At 37.9% G+C, this 19,156-nt stretch overlaps 1 protein-coding gene across 5 annotated transcripts in view; it reads left to right on the top strand.

Annotated features, from left to right (window-relative positions):
* Positions 1-19,156, top strand: part of LOC117178286 (sphingosine-1-phosphate phosphatase 1-like) — a 102,612-nt gene that overhangs the window by 63,358 nt on the left and 20,098 nt on the right. For all 5 annotated transcript variants that reach the window (XM_033369650.1, XM_033369651.1, XM_033369648.1 and 2 more), the window contains exons 3-4: positions 3,771-3,972; positions 7,803-8,027. In XM_033369650.1, coding sequence (XP_033225541.1) covers positions 3,771-3,972; positions 7,803-8,027 — 427 coding nt within the window. The remainder of the gene's footprint in view (positions 1-3,770; positions 3,973-7,802; positions 8,028-19,156) is intronic.

Here is a 19,156-nt window from a genome sequence, read left to right as displayed (position 1 = left end):
GAGCCATCAGATATAACTCTTGAGAAACGATACTGTAAGTAATTTGAAAACTGACCTAATTTTTGAATATTTTTCACAATGTTTTCAATTTCTAAACGTAGAAATTTTGTATGCAAATTGAATTTAGTTTTTTGAAATTTTGAGATTAAATTATAATTTAAATTAGTTACATTATATTTACTTAAATTTTGTTGAATATGTGTTGGAAATAAGGCATTATTTCTACACCTAATTAAGAAAGTACGCTGTTCCTTAAGAATAACTAATTTTCTATTGGTGTGTAACCAATCTCCAATTTGTTGTCTTGTGGCGGCGCCATACCTCTCAAGGATGTAAGATAAATAACCCATGTTGTCCAAAACGTTGTTGACTTGTTAATTGTAAAATGATTTGATGAAACAAATCAATCCTTTCTTCGACCGTTGATTTGAGGATTTATTTGTTTCATCAAATCATTTTACAAGATCTACATCGAATATATGTCTATAGCACCTAATTATGACTATGTGATAAAGTATCGAGACTCCTATATTCCGACCGACACGTTAACTCTTCAGAATTGTAGAATACAGAATTCGAAATGTGTAAACGTTAAGAATGTTTGGTTGGAGAGACTGTTTGGTTCTCTTCGGAAAGATAGTTCAAATGGTAAAAATCTGTTGATTCACCTGATAATCTAGTATTATTTAAAGTATCAAAATTAACACTGTAATTATTCGAATTATTATGAAACCTTTATGCCAACACTCAATGGTTACATTGTAATAGCTACAAGCAAATTAACCTTAGACTTCTCAAATAAAGATAGCTTAAAATTAAAGAAATAGTTTAACTTATTTTAATCGTAGAAAAAACTGTGAGAGATATGATAATTACGATATATTAGATTTAAACACTGATACAGAACAGCACTTTTTGAATGGTTCAATGTAACATACAATGCAAATTTTGACGAAAGTGATAACCTTGTCCTATGTAACAAGATAATTCAACTACCTAAACAAATATATATTTATGACCTAAGACAGGCACGAATTAGTCTAGACGATAAGGAGAATATATCAAATTAAAATTATTTCCTGAAAAAAAGACCCTACTCCATCTTCACTCCATTCGGAATCGAACCACAAAACTTCTGATTTCCGGTCTGGTGCTTTTCCAATTAAGCTATTAGAGGGAGCTATCAGAAGTTTTGTAGTTCGATTCCCAATGGAGTGAAGATGGAGTAGGATCTTTTTTTCAGGAAATAATTTTAATTTGAAAATATTATTTTCTATCTAGTCTGATTAAGACATTAAGCATGTTCTGTTATTGAAGATTCTTAACTTGATCGATATTGTCTAGATTTTCTGCCTTCTTAGTTTGAAGGGTAGATCTACTGTCGGTAAGGTTACCATCTCTGATGATATAACAGATTCCTTTAAAATAATCACTTGTACCATTAACACCTAGCTAAAAATTAGAGTTATTTTCTTGAATTAAGAGGTCTTATTCTGATCCCACTAATAGCTTAATTGGAAAAGCACCTGACCGGAAATCAGAAGTTTTGTGGTTCGATTCCCAATGGAGTGAAGATAGAGTAGGATCTTTTTTTCAGAAAATAATTTTAATTTTAAAATATTATTTTCCATCTAGTCTGATTAAAGACATTAAGCATGTTCTGTTATTGAAGATTCTTAATTTGATCGATATTGTGTAGATTTTCTGCCTTCATGGTTTGAAGGGTAGGTCTACTGTCGGTAAGGTTACCATCTCTGATGATATAACAGATTCCTTTAAGAGAATATATCAGTCATTACTGCCACACATAGACGTATAAAGACTTCGAAGCAAAGATATTTAGATTGGTTACATTAGAGTATGAAGCCCTAGCTATAGGAACGCTGTGTCTAATGTACAAATGCGGATTAATTGATAGTATAAAGAATTGCGTTCCTAGAACACTATGTGTATTCTGCGTTAAAACATCCGTTAAAACACAAATTCATGTGGAAAAACTATAGTATCACAGTTCAAACACACTTTTGCAACCCGATATTGAAGTTCGACCTAAAAGGGGTGGAATCTCATTTTTAGGAACTAAAAGCAATTTAATGAGAGGACTGTTACGCCTACCAGAATACGTAAAAATCTACGTCATGATTCTTCACTTTCAACAGCGCTTTCGCTTTCATCAGCCTGTATAAACTACACTAAAGGTCCATTGCGGCAGTCTGTTCATACGGTACGACGAATTATAAGATCTCTCTGTAAAACTTGAATAAAGTACCGCAATTGCAATCTCTTAGAATTGCTTCTTTCTAAGAAGACTTAAATACTATTTTACGCATAACATATTTTTATCGTAATTACTCTTTTTGGAACACTTCGTATTTCATGAAATTTATACATGAAGGTTTACAGAATGGAAAGAAGCACTTACATTTAAAGACACCACTATATAATGCAAATATTTCACTGACACTGATAACTAGGAGGGCCGTTTGAGTAAAGGTAAATTTTCCGTTAGATGGCGCCAAAATAAACTGTTTAGTATATGGCCGATAAATAGCACTCTTTAGACCAACATTTACATAGTTTCATCGAAAATCGACGCTCATTTTGCGTTTGGAATACGTTTGAAGTGAGCGTATCAGTTTTTTTCGGAAAAATTGCACAAATAAAATTTCTGCGTAGTGATGAAAGATTAGACCACGTGAGATTTCGAGATTTCGAAGGCTCTATGCATTTCTACTGAATGAATCTATGAAATCTTGCATTCAAAAGTGGAGTTTAAGAAGGTGATTGCAGGTGGGTGCCGCGACCGTTGTTTCATCGCGAAAATGCACCAGCTCACACCACCGCAGCTGCAATGAAAAAATACATGAATTGGCCTTCGAATTGATTCCACATCCACCCTATTCTCCAGACTTAAAGACCTGGTTTGGTGGAATGAGATTCTCGTCAAAGTAAACTATGTTAAAAAATAAAAAGCATTTTAAGAAAAAAATTTTAATGTTTTTTTGTTGTTGTTTAATTCTATTAATAAAAGTTTTATATAAATGTTGACTTGATCTTTAATTTGTTTCTTATTGCTTCACATATAAAGTAAGCGAGAATCAAGTGAGTTTCAAAATTTAAAATTGAACTTTATGGTTCTATGGTCAAAAATATGCGACGACATTAGGACGTATATATATAATTTTAAACAGAGGTAAGCATCCACCGCATGATCCTCTGGGAGCAACGATCATCTAAAAATGACACTGGCTCCCAGTAGAACCGTAGTAAATCACACTTATGGCCACGTCTCACGATAGTGAGATGGTGTATACATATGCAGGCACAAAAACACTTCAAAGTTCAGCCTAATCAACCAAAGAGGAGCGAGTGTCGAGCTTTAACGACATCTTGTGTGAGTCCCAAGCGTTAAGATAGCGTGAACGTATAAATGGTCGCTAAAGCTCGCTCCTCATTGGTTGATTAGTCTCAACTGTAAAGTTTTTTTGTGCTGAAACTGAAATTTGCACAACTTTTTCCTGAAGGACTTTTTTGTATATTTGTGTGTGCACTATCCCATTGTACAAGGGGTTGCATAAGTGGTGGGACACCCTGGGTATACACACACACACACACACAAGCAGATTAGTTTTTGTAAAGAGGCCGTTTGAGTATTACATAACTTATTTTATGGAGGCTGGGTGGTTCCAAAATATCCAAGCAGTGCTTATATAATATTTAAATTACCCCATAAACTTATTTTAAAATAAATAACACATTTTTTTTATTAGGACAAGCATTGAAAGACATTCTTTGCTGGCCAAGGCCAGCATGTCCACCGGCTGCTAGGTTGCAAAGTAAATGGTCTCAGGAATATGGAATGCCATCGACTCATGCAATGGTCGGTGTTTCGATACCATTTAGCGTCGTACTTTTTACGATGAATCGATATATATATTCACTTCCAGTCGGCATTTTAATTGCTACTATGTGGTAAGGTTGCGTATATAAAATCATAACATTTTTTTATAAAACCATGCATTAAAAAAATTATGTTTTTAGAAAAGAGTGACCGGTAAGAAGGCTTGCATTCAAAGGTATTAAAAATTTCAATACCTAGGGGTGCTATTTCTGGCTCTCTGTTTTGAATAAATATTAACTTCTACTGCTATGGGGATTCGAAAAGCGAGGACAAAAACGGTATCGAAAAGTTTTCAATAATTGTCACGTCACCATTGAACAGGAAATTTTCGAATGCTTTTCAATACACGCCTTATTACCGGGTATAGAGTAATATCAAAAGGGGTAATTATAAGATGAAATAAGTGGTTTTCTTGTTTGATTTTCTAAAAGACATAATTTATGCCTGAATTTTGTTGACTCTGTGATATTTACGGACTTAAGGCTCCGAATTCAGAAGTTGCCACTGTAATTTCAGAAGAAATGAAAGAAATAATTATTATGAATTGTACGGTTAAATATTTGTGTAAAATTTTGTATAATTTTGAACATATGCTGCAAATTTTGACACAAACCTCTTTCTTCATTCGTATTTTCCCACATGTGCGCAGGGTGTCCCAGACTTAAGTTTCCGGACTTATATGGCTTATATTCCTTCTCCAAAAATCATTTGAAGCTTTAGTTTTTGAGATACACAAGATTTAAGTTGGAGCAACCAGGGGCGCGGTATAAACAGTCGCGTGTGTATGAGCGGGAGTCCAACTTAGTGTAGTGACCGCTGTTCTCCCTTCGCTAACCCCACCTGGGCGTTCCCTCAATTACACTGCGTTGGACTGCCGCTCATGTACGCACGTCTGTTTATACCACGCTCCTGATTGGTCCAGCTTAAATATTTCATAACTCAAAATTTAAGCCTTAACTAAATTTTGGAAAAGTAATTTTAGATTCATTTAAAAAATTTGTATACAGATATTTAAGTCCGGACACCCATGTTTTTTTATTTGCAAAAAAAATATATATATTTAACCGTTGCTCTAGCCATTTTTATGTTTTATGAAGTTTACCATGTAAAATTTCTATAACTACACTCTGGGTCGAACCTGTAGCTGGTGTTAGGACTTCTCTACTTTAAATCAGGAAACTTTGAAGCCTCAGAGGAGGCTAAAATTTTTTTTGTAATAAAAAACATGGGTAAATTTGTTTGCCTAAGAGAACGATTTGGTCAACGTGCCCGTTGAAATTTCTCAAATATAATTTTTTGGGCCACCCTAATATATAGGGTGTACCAGAACTAAGTGTCCTTGGGAAAACGAAAACTTAAATACATTTTTCCAAAGAAAGTTTCGGTTTATTTTTTGTTATACAGCCATAAAAGTCAGGTCATTTAGTTCTGGGACACTGTATAATAAATTGCCAATTTTGTCTTACATATTACAGCCGAATTTCACGAATTTCAGGTTTTATTCCAGACTTATATACCCACTCCTGGTGAAATCGCGTTATAGTTTAAGCTGCAGCCTGAGATAGGTGCAACTCTCCAACAGCTGCAACCCTGAGATAGGTGGTTACGTTTAGTAATGTAAGGGTTCTTCAGGGAAGAAAAATTTCATGACTTATACTCACGGGCTAGATGTTTTAACCTTTCGGTCCTTCCTTAACCTGACAGTGGTAGTACAAATGCGACAAATCCATGCTGATCAAATTTCAGTTGTTTCACGCACAGGAATTCTGGGAAGGCGGGAATCAACCCTACTGAAGATTCCTATATAGGTTCCTATATAGGATCCTTTATAGGATCCTATGTTATTTCCTATAGGTGGCATCTATAGGTGAAACACATAGGTTCCTATACAGGAACCTATATAGGGATTTTCAGTTGGGAACATTTCACTTATGGCGAGAAATTCTAGGTTGCGTCTGTACCTGTGAGACTCTGACCCACCTTGCTTCCTTGACGATTGTGTAGTTGATCCTTGGAAACTAACTTCTGTCTCTGTTTTGTCCACTCTTGTTTCCACTTCTTCGCAGATTTCAAACCTCGGTGAACAAAAAATGAAAACCCCTAATAATAAACAAAAATAAACATTTCTCACTCTGAGCTGTCCATGGAAATGTCGATTTAATAAAATTTAAAGACATGAATAGGAACTTAAATTTAGTTGACCTTCGGCCAAAACTCCAAAACCAATGCGTAATTTGCAGGTAAACCAAGCAACATTCCAACACGCGAATTGAAACAGTATCTTCAAGTCTGATATTCGTCCGAAATTGGCGAAAATTGTTTATAAGAGTGAATCCGTGTATATGCATCAGCAGGAATTAATTATATTGTCAGCCTGGTATGAAGCCAAACTTACATCTATCTAAATTCGTCAACACGACCACTGTTCCGTATATGAGCCTTGATCACGAATTATGACGAATTCCTCCCTTGATTTTCTTTGTCCTTGACTGTTATGTTTGTTCGATAGTACCGATAAATTGATAACGAACGTAAAGATAATTATCGAGAACATGCGGCTCTTCATATACTCGACAATTGACTATTTCCTTCAGAGCGGTATCTGTGCCAATGCCATAAGAATGACAGAAATTGTAATAAATCATTCTTAGTGCTGCATTGTCCCTGTCTTCGGGAACTTCTTGACGTACACTCCGGTGACGGTTTTCTGAGTTAGAAACTGCTTCGTAAAATAAAAAATACACAGAGAAAATAAAACCCTTTCTGCCTTATTTCAGTCCGGGTGACTTAAGAATGTTCTAGAAATTTAGGTATATGGGAGTTGTAACAAGTATTTGTGGTGTTTCATGTGCCACAAAGCATGCAATCGTGCAACATAACGTCTGCGAACCGGAGAACACTGACATTATCTAACATTATCCATCTCGAGTGCTCCTGAAGGCCCGGATGAAGAAACCACAGGAGAAACACTTTCACGAGCAGCTCGTCGATCTGCATAAATATGAAGGATTAATCGATGTCGTAAGAGCCAACGTTTGCTTTTCTCACAACGCGCGAATGGATTGGAGCCAAGATATTCCCTATGATAGCAGCAGAGCCTGTCATGCACACACCGAGCACCCAGGACACATTCTATATCGTTGTCCAACTCGGGCGGGAACGACGTACCTTTAAAGCACAATGCGGCACAAAGAGCGCTTTATTACCATCACTGTCACTCTTACGACATTAGCTCCGTTATCATCGGTGTTCTTGAAGGTACTAGGCTTTCACTGCTTAAAATACTGAAAAGCATCCGTGTCTGTCAACGGAATACTAAGGCACTTGCGGCGAATATTCAGAAGGCGGACGTCCTTTGGTCGGCCGTGTTCTCAGGGTGCATGAGACTTTTGACGGATTGTCGTATTGAGTCCATCGCAGACTGTAAACACCTATCTCACGGTCGTCAGACGTTAACAGCTCAAACGTGACCGCGATTTCGCCGGGAGTGGATGCAATTTTCTAGTATGCCAATCGCTCCCGACGAGATCATGCGGTTGTCCATATGAAACAATTTTAATTAGATATATTTTTTTTTCAAAGATACTCCAGAACACATAACACCAAATTTTCATAAGGTTTCAACACGCGAAAATGGCTTAAAATTTTATGCTGCAAGCAAAACTTAACCCATCATTACACACGTAGAATTAGGAAACAGAAAATATTTAGAACTGTTTCGATTTCCAGGCATGTTCTTAATTGTACTTGCGCTAAAATTGCAAATATATTCTACAAAACAATTCAGTGTTTCAAAGAAATGTTGACATAATTCCTGGCATTTCAAAAACACAGCAACATATTATAATTACTCTGACTGATGGTACATGTAGTTTAACTAAATTGACATTATATTTTGCAGGTGTGCATTAATATGCACGAGTCGATTATACCTCGGGATGCATACTGTACTGGACTTAATAGTCGGACTCATATTAGCAATTGCATTAATGGTTCCATTAGTACCTTTAGTAGATACAACTGACTATTACTTTTTGACAAATGGTTGGGCGTTATCAGTTTTGATAGCAATTACTATTGCCACAGTTGTTTACTATCCACATAGTGACAAGTGGACACCAACTAGGTAAAAAATAATATTTTTATATGTGTACGTCCAAACGAAAAGGGCTTATGTTGTCGGTATGGACTTACGTATAGAAACATACTGAGTTTGGGAATTTATCTGGATGATAACTTCCCGACATTTTAAGAGCAGAACTTCCGTTTCGTTCTTAAACACGAGAATTGTGTCAAAAGATAGAGCAAAGGTCAAAATGGCAGACTAGCATGAAACCCCTTTTTATTTAGACACATAGCTACTGAACACATTAATAAGAATAAAATTAATTTGTTTAAGTGGACGTATTTCACTTTTAAGTTTATCTGTTCTTAAGAGATGATATTAAATATTTTTTTTTGAATTGTAGAATTGAATAACCTTTAAAAAGTTACAAATTCTATCATTAGCTTTATTTGTATAGCAATTTTTTAAACTTCCGCAAGACGTTCAAAGTTATGATCTATAAAACTTAGAAATGAAAAAATAGGAGCTGTTTTTTCCTTGACAAAACACCTGGTGATGATCATTAAAATATTTAAAAATGGCACATTTTGAGTACCAGAGTTACTTAAGTTTCTTAATCTTCGGCAGTTTCTGCGGGCACAGTAAGCACTCGGATGGGCGTTATCTTCTGATTATATTTATACCAGTTTTTCACTGCGTTTAACTAATGTCGAGAAGGAGGTTTGACGCCAAAGGTGGGTATTTACGAGCTCCATCCGACTTATCGAATTTAGTCAGCAAAGCTGCTGCAGAAATCGACGGTGAGACAAAAAGTCTTTGAAAACTATCGGAGTTAATCCTGAAGGGAATTTCTTGGTAAAAACTCGAAAGTACTAAAACTGGTCACGCAATAAAATTCTTTACAAGCGGGAACTCGCAAAGACGGTATGGTGCCACTTGCGCCGACGGATGCCTAAAAGAAGCTAAAATCTTTACGTAGGCATCAATAGTTGACCCAAATCCCGGCTCAGACAGAGTACTGACCTAGGAGCTTGTTTCAATCCGGAAAATGTCCCAAAAGAGCTGCCCTTTTCTTAACTTTGAACTAATTAGCGAAATTGGGATAGTTTCAAAGGAAAGTTAAAGGAACCTGTTTTGGGTGATGAAGAGCGGGTATTGACTGTGGGACCTAGCCCTTATTGGCCAGTCGAAGATTTACGAGACCTGAACCCAATCGACGCCTGCTTAGTTGGTTTGAGATTCGGGAGTGCTTCCAACTTTGCTCCTTAATCACACTACACATCCGTCGCATCGGCAATGTCATTGGCTGCAAATGACGCGCCTTTTTTAAATGATTAAATATTTTAATCAATTTAATATACTAAATGATGATTGTCGAATTAATGAAACTGATTTTCAGATAACAAAACAGGCTTTTGTTGTGAAAAGCTTTTGATGTGTTTATTTTTCAAGGCGAAGCTTACATTATCAGAGAACACATGTTGATACTGCAAACCGTTTTTAATTGGGTCATTATTTGACATTTGATTAATTGATGGATGTTTCATTTCAGCCAGCGTATCCCATCAACTGGTGTACGGTGAACCTCATATTTTTGCCGTTTATTTAAACAATATGAACATTGCCAAATAAAAATTATACAATATAATAATTATATATCATATAAAGTGTATACAATTAATAAAAAATGTATATTCTCTTATCAATCAAAGTAAAGTATGTGGCAATAGCAATTATAACCTCTTACTCTCTACTAAAATACATAGAGCTCGTCGCACAGTGGGAGGAAATGCACTTTTTTCATTAAAAAATGACCAGAACCTTCAATTTTGGTCCGATTTTGAATTTTCAAAAATTAAAGTTCATTAAACTCCGAAAAGCTTAACGCTCTGAACTTTTGTTTCCTCTATTTGTTTATTAATAATTTTTTCACTCAAAGCATGGAAAATTTAAATTTTGTAAATAACAATTGTTAAAATAAGGTATATTTTCGTGTTCTCGACCATGTATATCCACATCGCTTAGGCCTTACTGTGAAAGTGGAGGTAATGGCGTCAGCGCGCACCGAGCGGCGTGACTGCCGCAGGCGGAATCGTTTTAGCACCCGAGCGAGTAACATCTCGTCAATAAATCCATCTTTGTCTAAAATTAATTTTTTTTTATTTACGCGCAACCCTTCCTCGTTCCTTGAACAGGTTATGGTCCCAGCCACGCGGTGGCCTAGAGAAGGATATTTTTTCGCGTAAAGCGTTTTAAAGTGAGATATTTTGTGAGAATGTGAAGGAGCTGTTCGCTTTCACGCATATTCACACAACATTTTTTTTCGCTCGAGTGATGTTGTTCAACGGACTCACGTTACTCGGCAAATCAGTCATTATGTCGGACACGAACATCCTGGATTAGCGAAACGTGACGAAATTTAATGGCCAAAATTTCCAACTATGGAAATTCCAGATGAGAGCGATCTTTGTGTCTCAAGGCCTCATGGGAATTGTAGAAGGCATTGAAGCTAAACCAGAAGGCACCCAGGCAAATGCTGCAGCTCTACTAAAATGGATCCAGAAAGACGCTAAGGCGATCTACATTTTGTCGTCGTCTATAGACTATACCCAGCTCGACTACCTAATCATCTACACATCTGTCAATTCAATGTCGGAAAAATTGGCGAGTATCCACGAACAAAAGAGTGTCGCAAAGAAACTCACTCTTAACACGAGGTTTCACGAATACAAGATGGCGTCAGGCGACTCAGCGGTACAGCACATGGCGAAAGTGGAAAACCTCGCGAATCAACTCAAGGACGTTGGGGAGACCATTTTCGACATCGTGATAATGGCAAAGATCATCGGGACACTACCGTCAAAATACAGCTCGTTCATATCAGCGTGGGACAGCGTCCCTGAAAAGGATAAAACTCTGGAAAAACTACGCGAGAGAATTCTGCGCGAAGAATCCCGCCTATGCAACGTGGACGACGTGACCAGCGCACTGGCGACCACCAGCTTTTTGAAGAACCAAGGTAAGAAGGACTTCTCATTGAATGGCGGCAACCCGGATCAAAATAAGAAAAGCGTTATTTGTAACTTTTGTAAAAAGAAGCGGTCATATCGCGAGATACTGTTACGCGCGAAGAAACAAGAAAAACAAGGTAAAGCAAATAACGAAAATTCAAATCCTCCTAAAGACGGCCAAGATTCCGTGAATTTTAGCGCGTTCATTGTTTCATCGAATAGCGAAATACCCGGAAAGGCAAAAAAAACAAATGTTGTACTCGAACTGCGACTCGAACTTGTTCCGCGAAATGGACGATGATCAACTCTGGCTTCTCGATAGTGGCGCCTCCTGCCACTACAGACGAAATGCGTCTGAAAGTCGAAGGGTACGGGAAGATCGAGATTTCGCGTTTAGTAAACGGTCAGTGACTCGACGGCGAAATAAACAATGTTTTGTATGCCCCGACCCTCAAGAAAAATCTATTTTCAGCAGGAGTATGTACCGCGTCGAAATACACTGTAGTTGTCGCCGGCGATCAAGCGAACAATCTGATTAAAATGTTTATAAAATCGAAAGTCGCTGATGAAAATCGCGTATGTGTAGCTTCGACTAAGATATGGCACGAGCGTCTCGGCCACGCAAACACTGGCGCATTAGAAAACATGGTAAAATGCGAGGCAGTTTCGGGCGTATCACTAAGTAAGAAGAGCGATTTTTTCTGTGAGGATCGCCCACGTAGAAAACAATTTAGACTGCCGTTCAAAAAGAACGATAAAGACATAAACGTGACTCCTGGTGATATAGTCCACACTGATCTATGCGGGCAATGCAAACGACATCAGTCGGCGGTGCTAGATTTTTTGTCTTGTTTAAGGACGCATCGTCGGGTTTTCGAAATATGAGCTTCCTGAAGCATGAAAGCGACACTTACGAAGGAGGTGAAAATCGTTCGCGCAGATAACGGTACTGAGTACACAGATAAGTTTGTGAAAGAACTCTTGTCCACTAGAGGCATCAAGCTTTTGTTTTCGGCTCCTTACACACCGCAGCAAAATGGGCGAGCGGAACGCGAGATTTGTCGCATATGCGAGTTTTCGGGAGCGATGCGTACGCGTTAGTTCCGGATGCATCAAGGAAGAAATGGGACGCGAAGTCTGTAAAATTCATACTATACTTGTCGGGTACAAAAAGGACTCACAAAATTACCATTTGTTCGATTAAAAAACTGGTCGAATAGCGATTTCGCGAAATGTACTGTTTAACGAAAATTCATGGAAAAACGCTAAGTTAGAAACAGTTTCGATTCCGATAGCAGACGTGTACGACGAAAATGCCGGTGCACGAGACGATAATGATCACCCTCAAGAAAACGATGAGCCCGCAGCAGACAACGGCGACGAGCGCGAAGTCGATGAAAACGTCGAGCAGCGCGGCAGACGACGCGATGCACGAGAAGCGGATGCTGAGGTAGATCGCGACGATCGAGCTGAAGTCGTACGAGGTCACTATAACCTATGACCTCGCAAGAGCCTGCATTCACCGGACCGGCTCCTATGCCAAGTAGCCTACGATAAGCTGTACGATACGCCAGAAAATTACAGAGATGCGTTGAGTTGTGCGGGCGCTGCGCTCTGGAAAAGAGCAATCAAAGAGGAGCTCGAGGCTCACGCGAAAAATGGTACGTGGGAAATCGTAAAGAAACCGGAAGGAAGAAAGCTTGTCGGCAACACATGGGTTTTTAAAATCAAATCTACGAAAGAAACCGACCAATGTCGCTATAAAGCACGATTATGTGCACAGGGCTTTTCGCAAGAAGACGATGTGGACTATAGCGAAACTTTTTCTCCCGTGGTTCGCTTTGAATCCGTCCGAATATTGTTGTCGACAGCTGCGGAAGAGAAGCTATTTTCCCTGAACTTCGATGCGTACCTAAATAGTGAGTAGAACGAAACACTGTATATGCGAGTTCCAGATGGGCTAAATGTAGATAGTAAGGTTTCTGCTCTGAAATTAAAGAAAGCGATATACAGTTTAAAACAAGCCGGACGTTGTTGGAACAAGAGGTTCGACACCTTCATTAAAAGCTTGAATTTTGTTCAAAGCAGCGCGGACAAGTGCGTGTATACGGGAGTGTTCAAACGCTGTAAAGTATATTTGGCACTGTAGGTCGACGATGGGCTGCGCAATCGTAACATTCGCAACGATTTAGTAACCGTTCTTAAAAAAGAGTTCGATATTACTGTATTGAATTTGAACTTCTTTGTCGGCATGGAGATTTTACAGCATGATAATTATATTTTTATAAGCCAAGAGGCATATATTGACAAAATTCTGAAAAGGTTTGAAATGTTAGATTCGAATGCCGTCAAAACTCCAGCCGATCCGAGCGAAAAGCTAACATATCCGACTGTCAAGAATGAGTTAAAACTCCCTTAGCGCGAACTAGTCGGATCTTTGTTGTATTTATCCGCGATTTGGCGCCCCGACATTACGTATGCGGTTGGTGTAGTCAGCAGATATCTGGATAATTGCGACGAGTCGTATTGGCTCGCAGCGAAACGCATCCTGCGGTACTTAAAAGGGACGCGTTCCTTCATATTGCTATTTTGTAGTAATCGCGCAGCTAACGGACTCGTTGGGTATTCGGACGCGGATTATGCTGGTCGCTATGTTCGTCAAGGAGACAGAGTACTGTTAGTCTCAGTAAGACCGAGGCGGAATTCATAGCGGCGAGCGAGGCGACAAAAGAAGCTATCTCGCTTCGCAAATTGTTGCAAGATATCGGACACGGATGTGTTGGACCAACGACTCTACTAGTAGGCAATCAAAGTGCGATTAAACTAAGCCGTAATCCGGAGTTTCATCGCAGGTCCAAACACGTAGACGTTCGTTATCAATTTATATGTGAAAAATTGTGTGGCGGTTCAATTGACACAATGTATGTAAACACGAACGAGCAGTGTGCGGACGTGTTCACGAAAGCCTTAAGTTTTGAAAAATTCGATTTAATGCGTACTAAGATTAATGTAACCAAATTGTAATGCTATAAAATTAATGTAACTAAAAGAGTAAGGCTGTCATAATCGATCAAAAAAATAAAAATAAAAATAAAAAAAGGCACATCGTAAACACTCAAATAATGGGGGTGTTAGAATAAGGTATATTTTTGTGTTCTCGACCATGTATATCTACATCGCTGTGTGCTATTTCGTCTCCGCAGGCCTTACTGTGAAAGTGGGGGTAATGGCGCCAGCGCGCACCAAGTGGCGTCACTGCATCGGGCAGAATCGGCTTAGCACCCGAGCAAGTAACATCTCATTAATAAATCCATCGTTGTCTAAAATTAATTTTTTTTTATTTACGCGTAATCCTTCCTCGTTTCTTGAACAACAATTTTTTATGCTTTAATAAGTGATTAGATAAACGTTATATTGTCTTAAATGAATGTTTAGGGACTCATAGAATACAAATAATATATTCATTATTCGATTTCTTTGTTATAAACCAATTTTATGAACGAATTAGCAAATATTCTTTTTATCGTTAAAAAATGTTCTGTTTGCTAAAAGTGCTTCATATTAATGTAAGAATGACATTACCGGCTCTGGACGTTTTACTACTAGCGCTTCTGCTTTTCTCCTATTAAGAGGGCTGGGTACGTAAGCTTTTCTAAGGTTGTTGATGGCGGCTATTTTCTCCGAAAGTATTGTGAAAAATAAGACTTATGTGGTATATCTGTATTCGTTAAAGAATAACCTAGGGATTTATATATAATTTAAAAAAATTTTGTTTATATTAAAAATATGCTTGGCCAAAGTTACTCTACATTTTAAGACTAATTTTTCGGATTGTAATCATTATTTCATCTTTTGGCACGGCCACGCTTTTGTACTCATTGAAATCTATACTCGTTACCTCGTCACAGCAAGTTCTAGGGCTATTACCTAAAGTCACAATTTCTAGGCTAACTGTAAGTTACTTCTGGCACCACACTCAAGAAAAACTTCTTAGGTTCATTCTTGAAAAGTAGGGTAACTTTGACAAGCATGTTTTTAATAAAATCAATATCTATTTAAATTTTATAAATAGCATCCAATGCTTATTCTTTTACGAATCTAGGCACACGACATAAGTTATATTTTTCACAATACTTTAGTAGAAAATAGCGACAAAAGTCTAAGTAAAGTTTTACATTTGGAAAGTGCGCTTTTTGAATTTTGGTCTAGTCGAAAAATTTCTTTGGGATAGTTTTGAAATATATTTGATAACTATTAAAAATTTTAATTGAGATTAGAACGCTTGAAAACAAAAAGAAAGCTTCCAATCGAATGAAAATTTCTCTCCGCGAACTGTTGCTGAAAAAGTGTTGCACATACCTATTATTAATAACATTGTTTGCTCTTATTAAATTCTTTTGCTTTATTGTGTATAACAATTGTTGTAAATAAAAATCTGTAATGAACAGAATTGATATTTTTTTGCAAAATAAAACTTGTTGCACTCGTGAAATATTCTTGTAAGACCATTAATTATTTATTCACAGCATTATACAAAATAAATTAGTTATAAATCTACGCCCAACTACAAGCCACAATTTTCAAGTTATTTGTGATAAGTTTTTTGTATAAAGTTAATTTTACTGTCAAAAGTATAATTATCTTGTTTAGAATTTACAATACCTGTAATTATTGTTTATAACTATTGTTTTTCAGAAAAAACCGCAAATTAGAAAAATAGATTTACAAATTAATTCACTGAAAAATTTGATGCAGCGACTGTCAAAACAAATTTTGTTATTCATCACGTGATTTCTGATATTATTTCCATTTGAAAGAAGAGAATGGCAGGGAATCTTGGAGGGTTTCTGAGTGGATAGGGGGTTGAGGCAAGGGTGTCCGCTTAGCCCAAAGCTTTTTGCAAATTAAATCGCGGATATGGAAAGTAACCTTGCGGCCGGAGTGGTAGGAGGAGTCCGTATTTGGTCACTCGCATGTGCAGATGACATAGGGTTTCTAGCAAAGAGTGAAGAGGCTTTAAAGGAGATGATGAAATGGTTGAAAAGATACTTGGACAAAAATAGGTTAAGAGTTAAATGCGGACAAGTCGATGGTAATGGTGTTCAGGAAAGGAAGTAGGATTGATAAGGGATGTGAGTGGAAGTGGTAGGGAAAAGCGGTACAGGAGGTGAAAAAGTTTGTGTACTTGGACTTCCTGTTTTTTGGGAGTGGATGGTCATATAAAATAGAGCATGAGAAGGGCTAATTTGGTGAAAAAATCGGTGAAAATTGTTCGATTCGCTAGTGAAGAGTGTCTTATTCTTTGGAGTGGAGGTTAATGGTAAGTGAGGAGGGTAAATAGGATACAGGAGAGGTATGTAAAGTGGACATTGGGGTTGGCAAGGAATACGCCGAACTACATTGTCAGAAGGGAGGCAAAATAATAGAATAATCTTCACTTTTGCGCTGAAATCTGAAAATATTAATTTTTCTCTATTCTACGATTATCACCGGGATTAATTCCGAAAAACTTTCTGTTCAGATTACAGACAAAATGCGATTGTCATTGGGAAAACTGGACAAAAGTTTTATAGTTAGTCCCATACACTCCCGTAGGGAGCTTTCTCAGTGCATAGGGAAATTGGTGGCCGCCTGTCCCGGTATTGACTACGGTTGGCTGTATTTAAAGCAAATGGAAAGATTCAGGGATATATCTCTCTTTTCAAAAATGGTTTTAACTACGACGTTTAAATAAAGATACCCCCGGATTTTTTGCCTGGCCTAATTTGGTGACAGGAAAGCAATAAAAATGCTAAAAGTTCGTTTAAGGACGGAAAATCCAAAAAAAAAACGATTTTTACAGTTGCTTCGGACTCGGGCTATGGTGCCACTGATGGCATAAGTAATGCATACGGATTTTGGGAATCCAGCCAGAAACAGTGGCACAGCAATTATAAAGATTAAATGGTAGTCAAAATTGCTTTGCAAAACCTATCGAATAACGCTCAGAATGGTCAGATCCTTCACCGTATCGATAATATGACAGCAATCGCTTACGTAAATAAGATGGGAGGTAATAGATTTCCCAAACTGCGCGCTCTTGCGAATGAAATTTGGCAATGGGTGGAATGCAAAAATATTTTATTATTTGCTTCCTACAATCCAGCCAAAGAAAATGTCGAAGCGGATGCTTTATCAAGAATTGGCAATGATGATACGAATTAAAATTCAAAACTTTTATGCTGCTTTCCCTTGCAATTGTCTGTAGAGCCCAAATCCTGCGCAAGCATTAGAATACAAAAGATTGCAGTGTGAGGTATCTCGAAAATTAAGGGATGGGATTAGGAATTAGGCTCATCGAGAAACAAGGTGAAGTCAATAATCAAACAATTTAAATATAACTGTGGTTTATTAACCAAACTTACAGTGATGAACTTCTAAGTGGGAGATCTGGTAAGGCCTGAACCGGGCGGCAAATCCAAGAGCGGGCGATCAAGATGGTAGGGCACTCAGGCGGTGAAGCCAAGGTACCGTTAGTGCATTTGGTGATCTCAAGAAGGAGGCGGTCAAGCTCTAGAGCGTCGTCTGGAGATTCCTGGTGATTTGGGGTGCACAGCGTTACCCCTATCGGGGTGCAGAGAGCACAATACTTCCCGTTCGTCAGGTTTTAGTTATTAGGACCAGGAAGTGGTGTTCTCCCACCACTAGTCCCAGGACCGCATGACCCCGGGGTGATTATAACTTTGTTATAGCAGTTACACAAGATCAAATACAGATAAGAATTCAGTATATTCTAAAAATCTCGGTCCAGGTAGGGATCAACCGCTGTTAACCGTTCCTTTTATCAGATCAACGCCCGAATTATGTTTGGCCTCGACGCTTGTGAATTATATAGAACTATATAGTGACATTCGACCCGTCATGCCGCCAACCCATCTAAGGGTGATTAGCCTAGATGTTATTCGCAAAACAGTTGGATAGACTCCACAGTCACAAGTGTTCTCGAATGTGTGATGTTGAGGCATTTCAAATAATACACGTGTGTATGGGAAAAAGTCATTGCGGCATAAAAAACACTGATTTATTGTAATGGAACACAAGGGGAATTACAAAGATGAATTTATGATTGCAGGCTACGATTTAGATGGTTGCGGCGAACCAGTGGTGGCGTCGCATCTGCACGCGGTTAGATTCGTATTCTTTGAATTTTAGTTTGATCGCGACGGTGTTTTGTTCATCCTGATTCCTTCGGTAGGAATCGTTGGGGTTATACTCTATTCATGCCGAGTAGATGATCAGTGTACGAGACGACTACTCAACGAGTACTACTTCGAGAGTTGCCAAGTCAGCTTATGGCGCGCGGGCCATGTGATTCTTTGTGTGCTGAACGACGGACGAAAGCGTACACTCTGACTGAAAAACGACGATTCGGTGCGGCGTCAACATCGGTCCCCAACGTCCTGCGCATGCTCGCTCCTACTCTTCGCCCCCTCCCCTCTTTTCTCTTCCACCTTCCGGCCGACAGAGCTACACTTCATCGTTTAAAACGATCATGAAAACTTAAATTCTAAACTGTGTTGCGACGCAACAACGACGGAATAATGTATTTCTCTCTAAAATTTTATTACACTATATAATGTCACTATCCTTTATCATTTTATTACCCCTAATAATTTTATTACTATCAATTTCTACATTATCTAGTGCTATAGGTACATTAGGGTGTAATACCTCAGGTGGACTGCTTTTCATTTAAGCAGTTTTAAAAATACTTCTCTTTTTAGATTTTCACTTTTTCTGATTATTCGACAAATGTTTTGGACAGTTGTGAAAAATTCAAGAAGAGATTCTTCCCTTAACTTGGGGATTTTGTATTTAATCTGCAAGTTATACGCACTATAATAAAAAAATGTAATTTTATATGAAAAATAAATTAAATGCTTCATTTGGAGAACGCAAAAGTAAACAAACCGCTTGCTATATTTAACATTTTGGTTTAAATAGAAAGTAAATTTCGAATTTAGTTATTTCGCGACCATAGGAAAACTATAGGAGAAACGACAAGTAAAACAAAAGCCGATAATTGCGTGTCCTCATTGGCCGTAATTTATAGTAATATCGTGCACACATCATTCACGTGCCACGCGTAATGTGTCCAATATTATAAAAGTGAATTGAATCTTTTAAAAATATATTAAA

Source organism: Belonocnema kinseyi, chromosome 8 (assembly GCF_010883055.1).
Source record: "Belonocnema kinseyi isolate 2016_QV_RU_SX_M_011 chromosome 8, B_treatae_v1, whole genome shotgun sequence".
Taxonomy (NCBI): Eukaryota; Metazoa; Arthropoda; class Insecta; order Hymenoptera; family Cynipidae; genus Belonocnema; species Belonocnema kinseyi.
The sequence above is the reverse complement of the archived record's forward strand: the minus strand, read 5'-3'. Positions and strand labels throughout refer to the sequence as shown.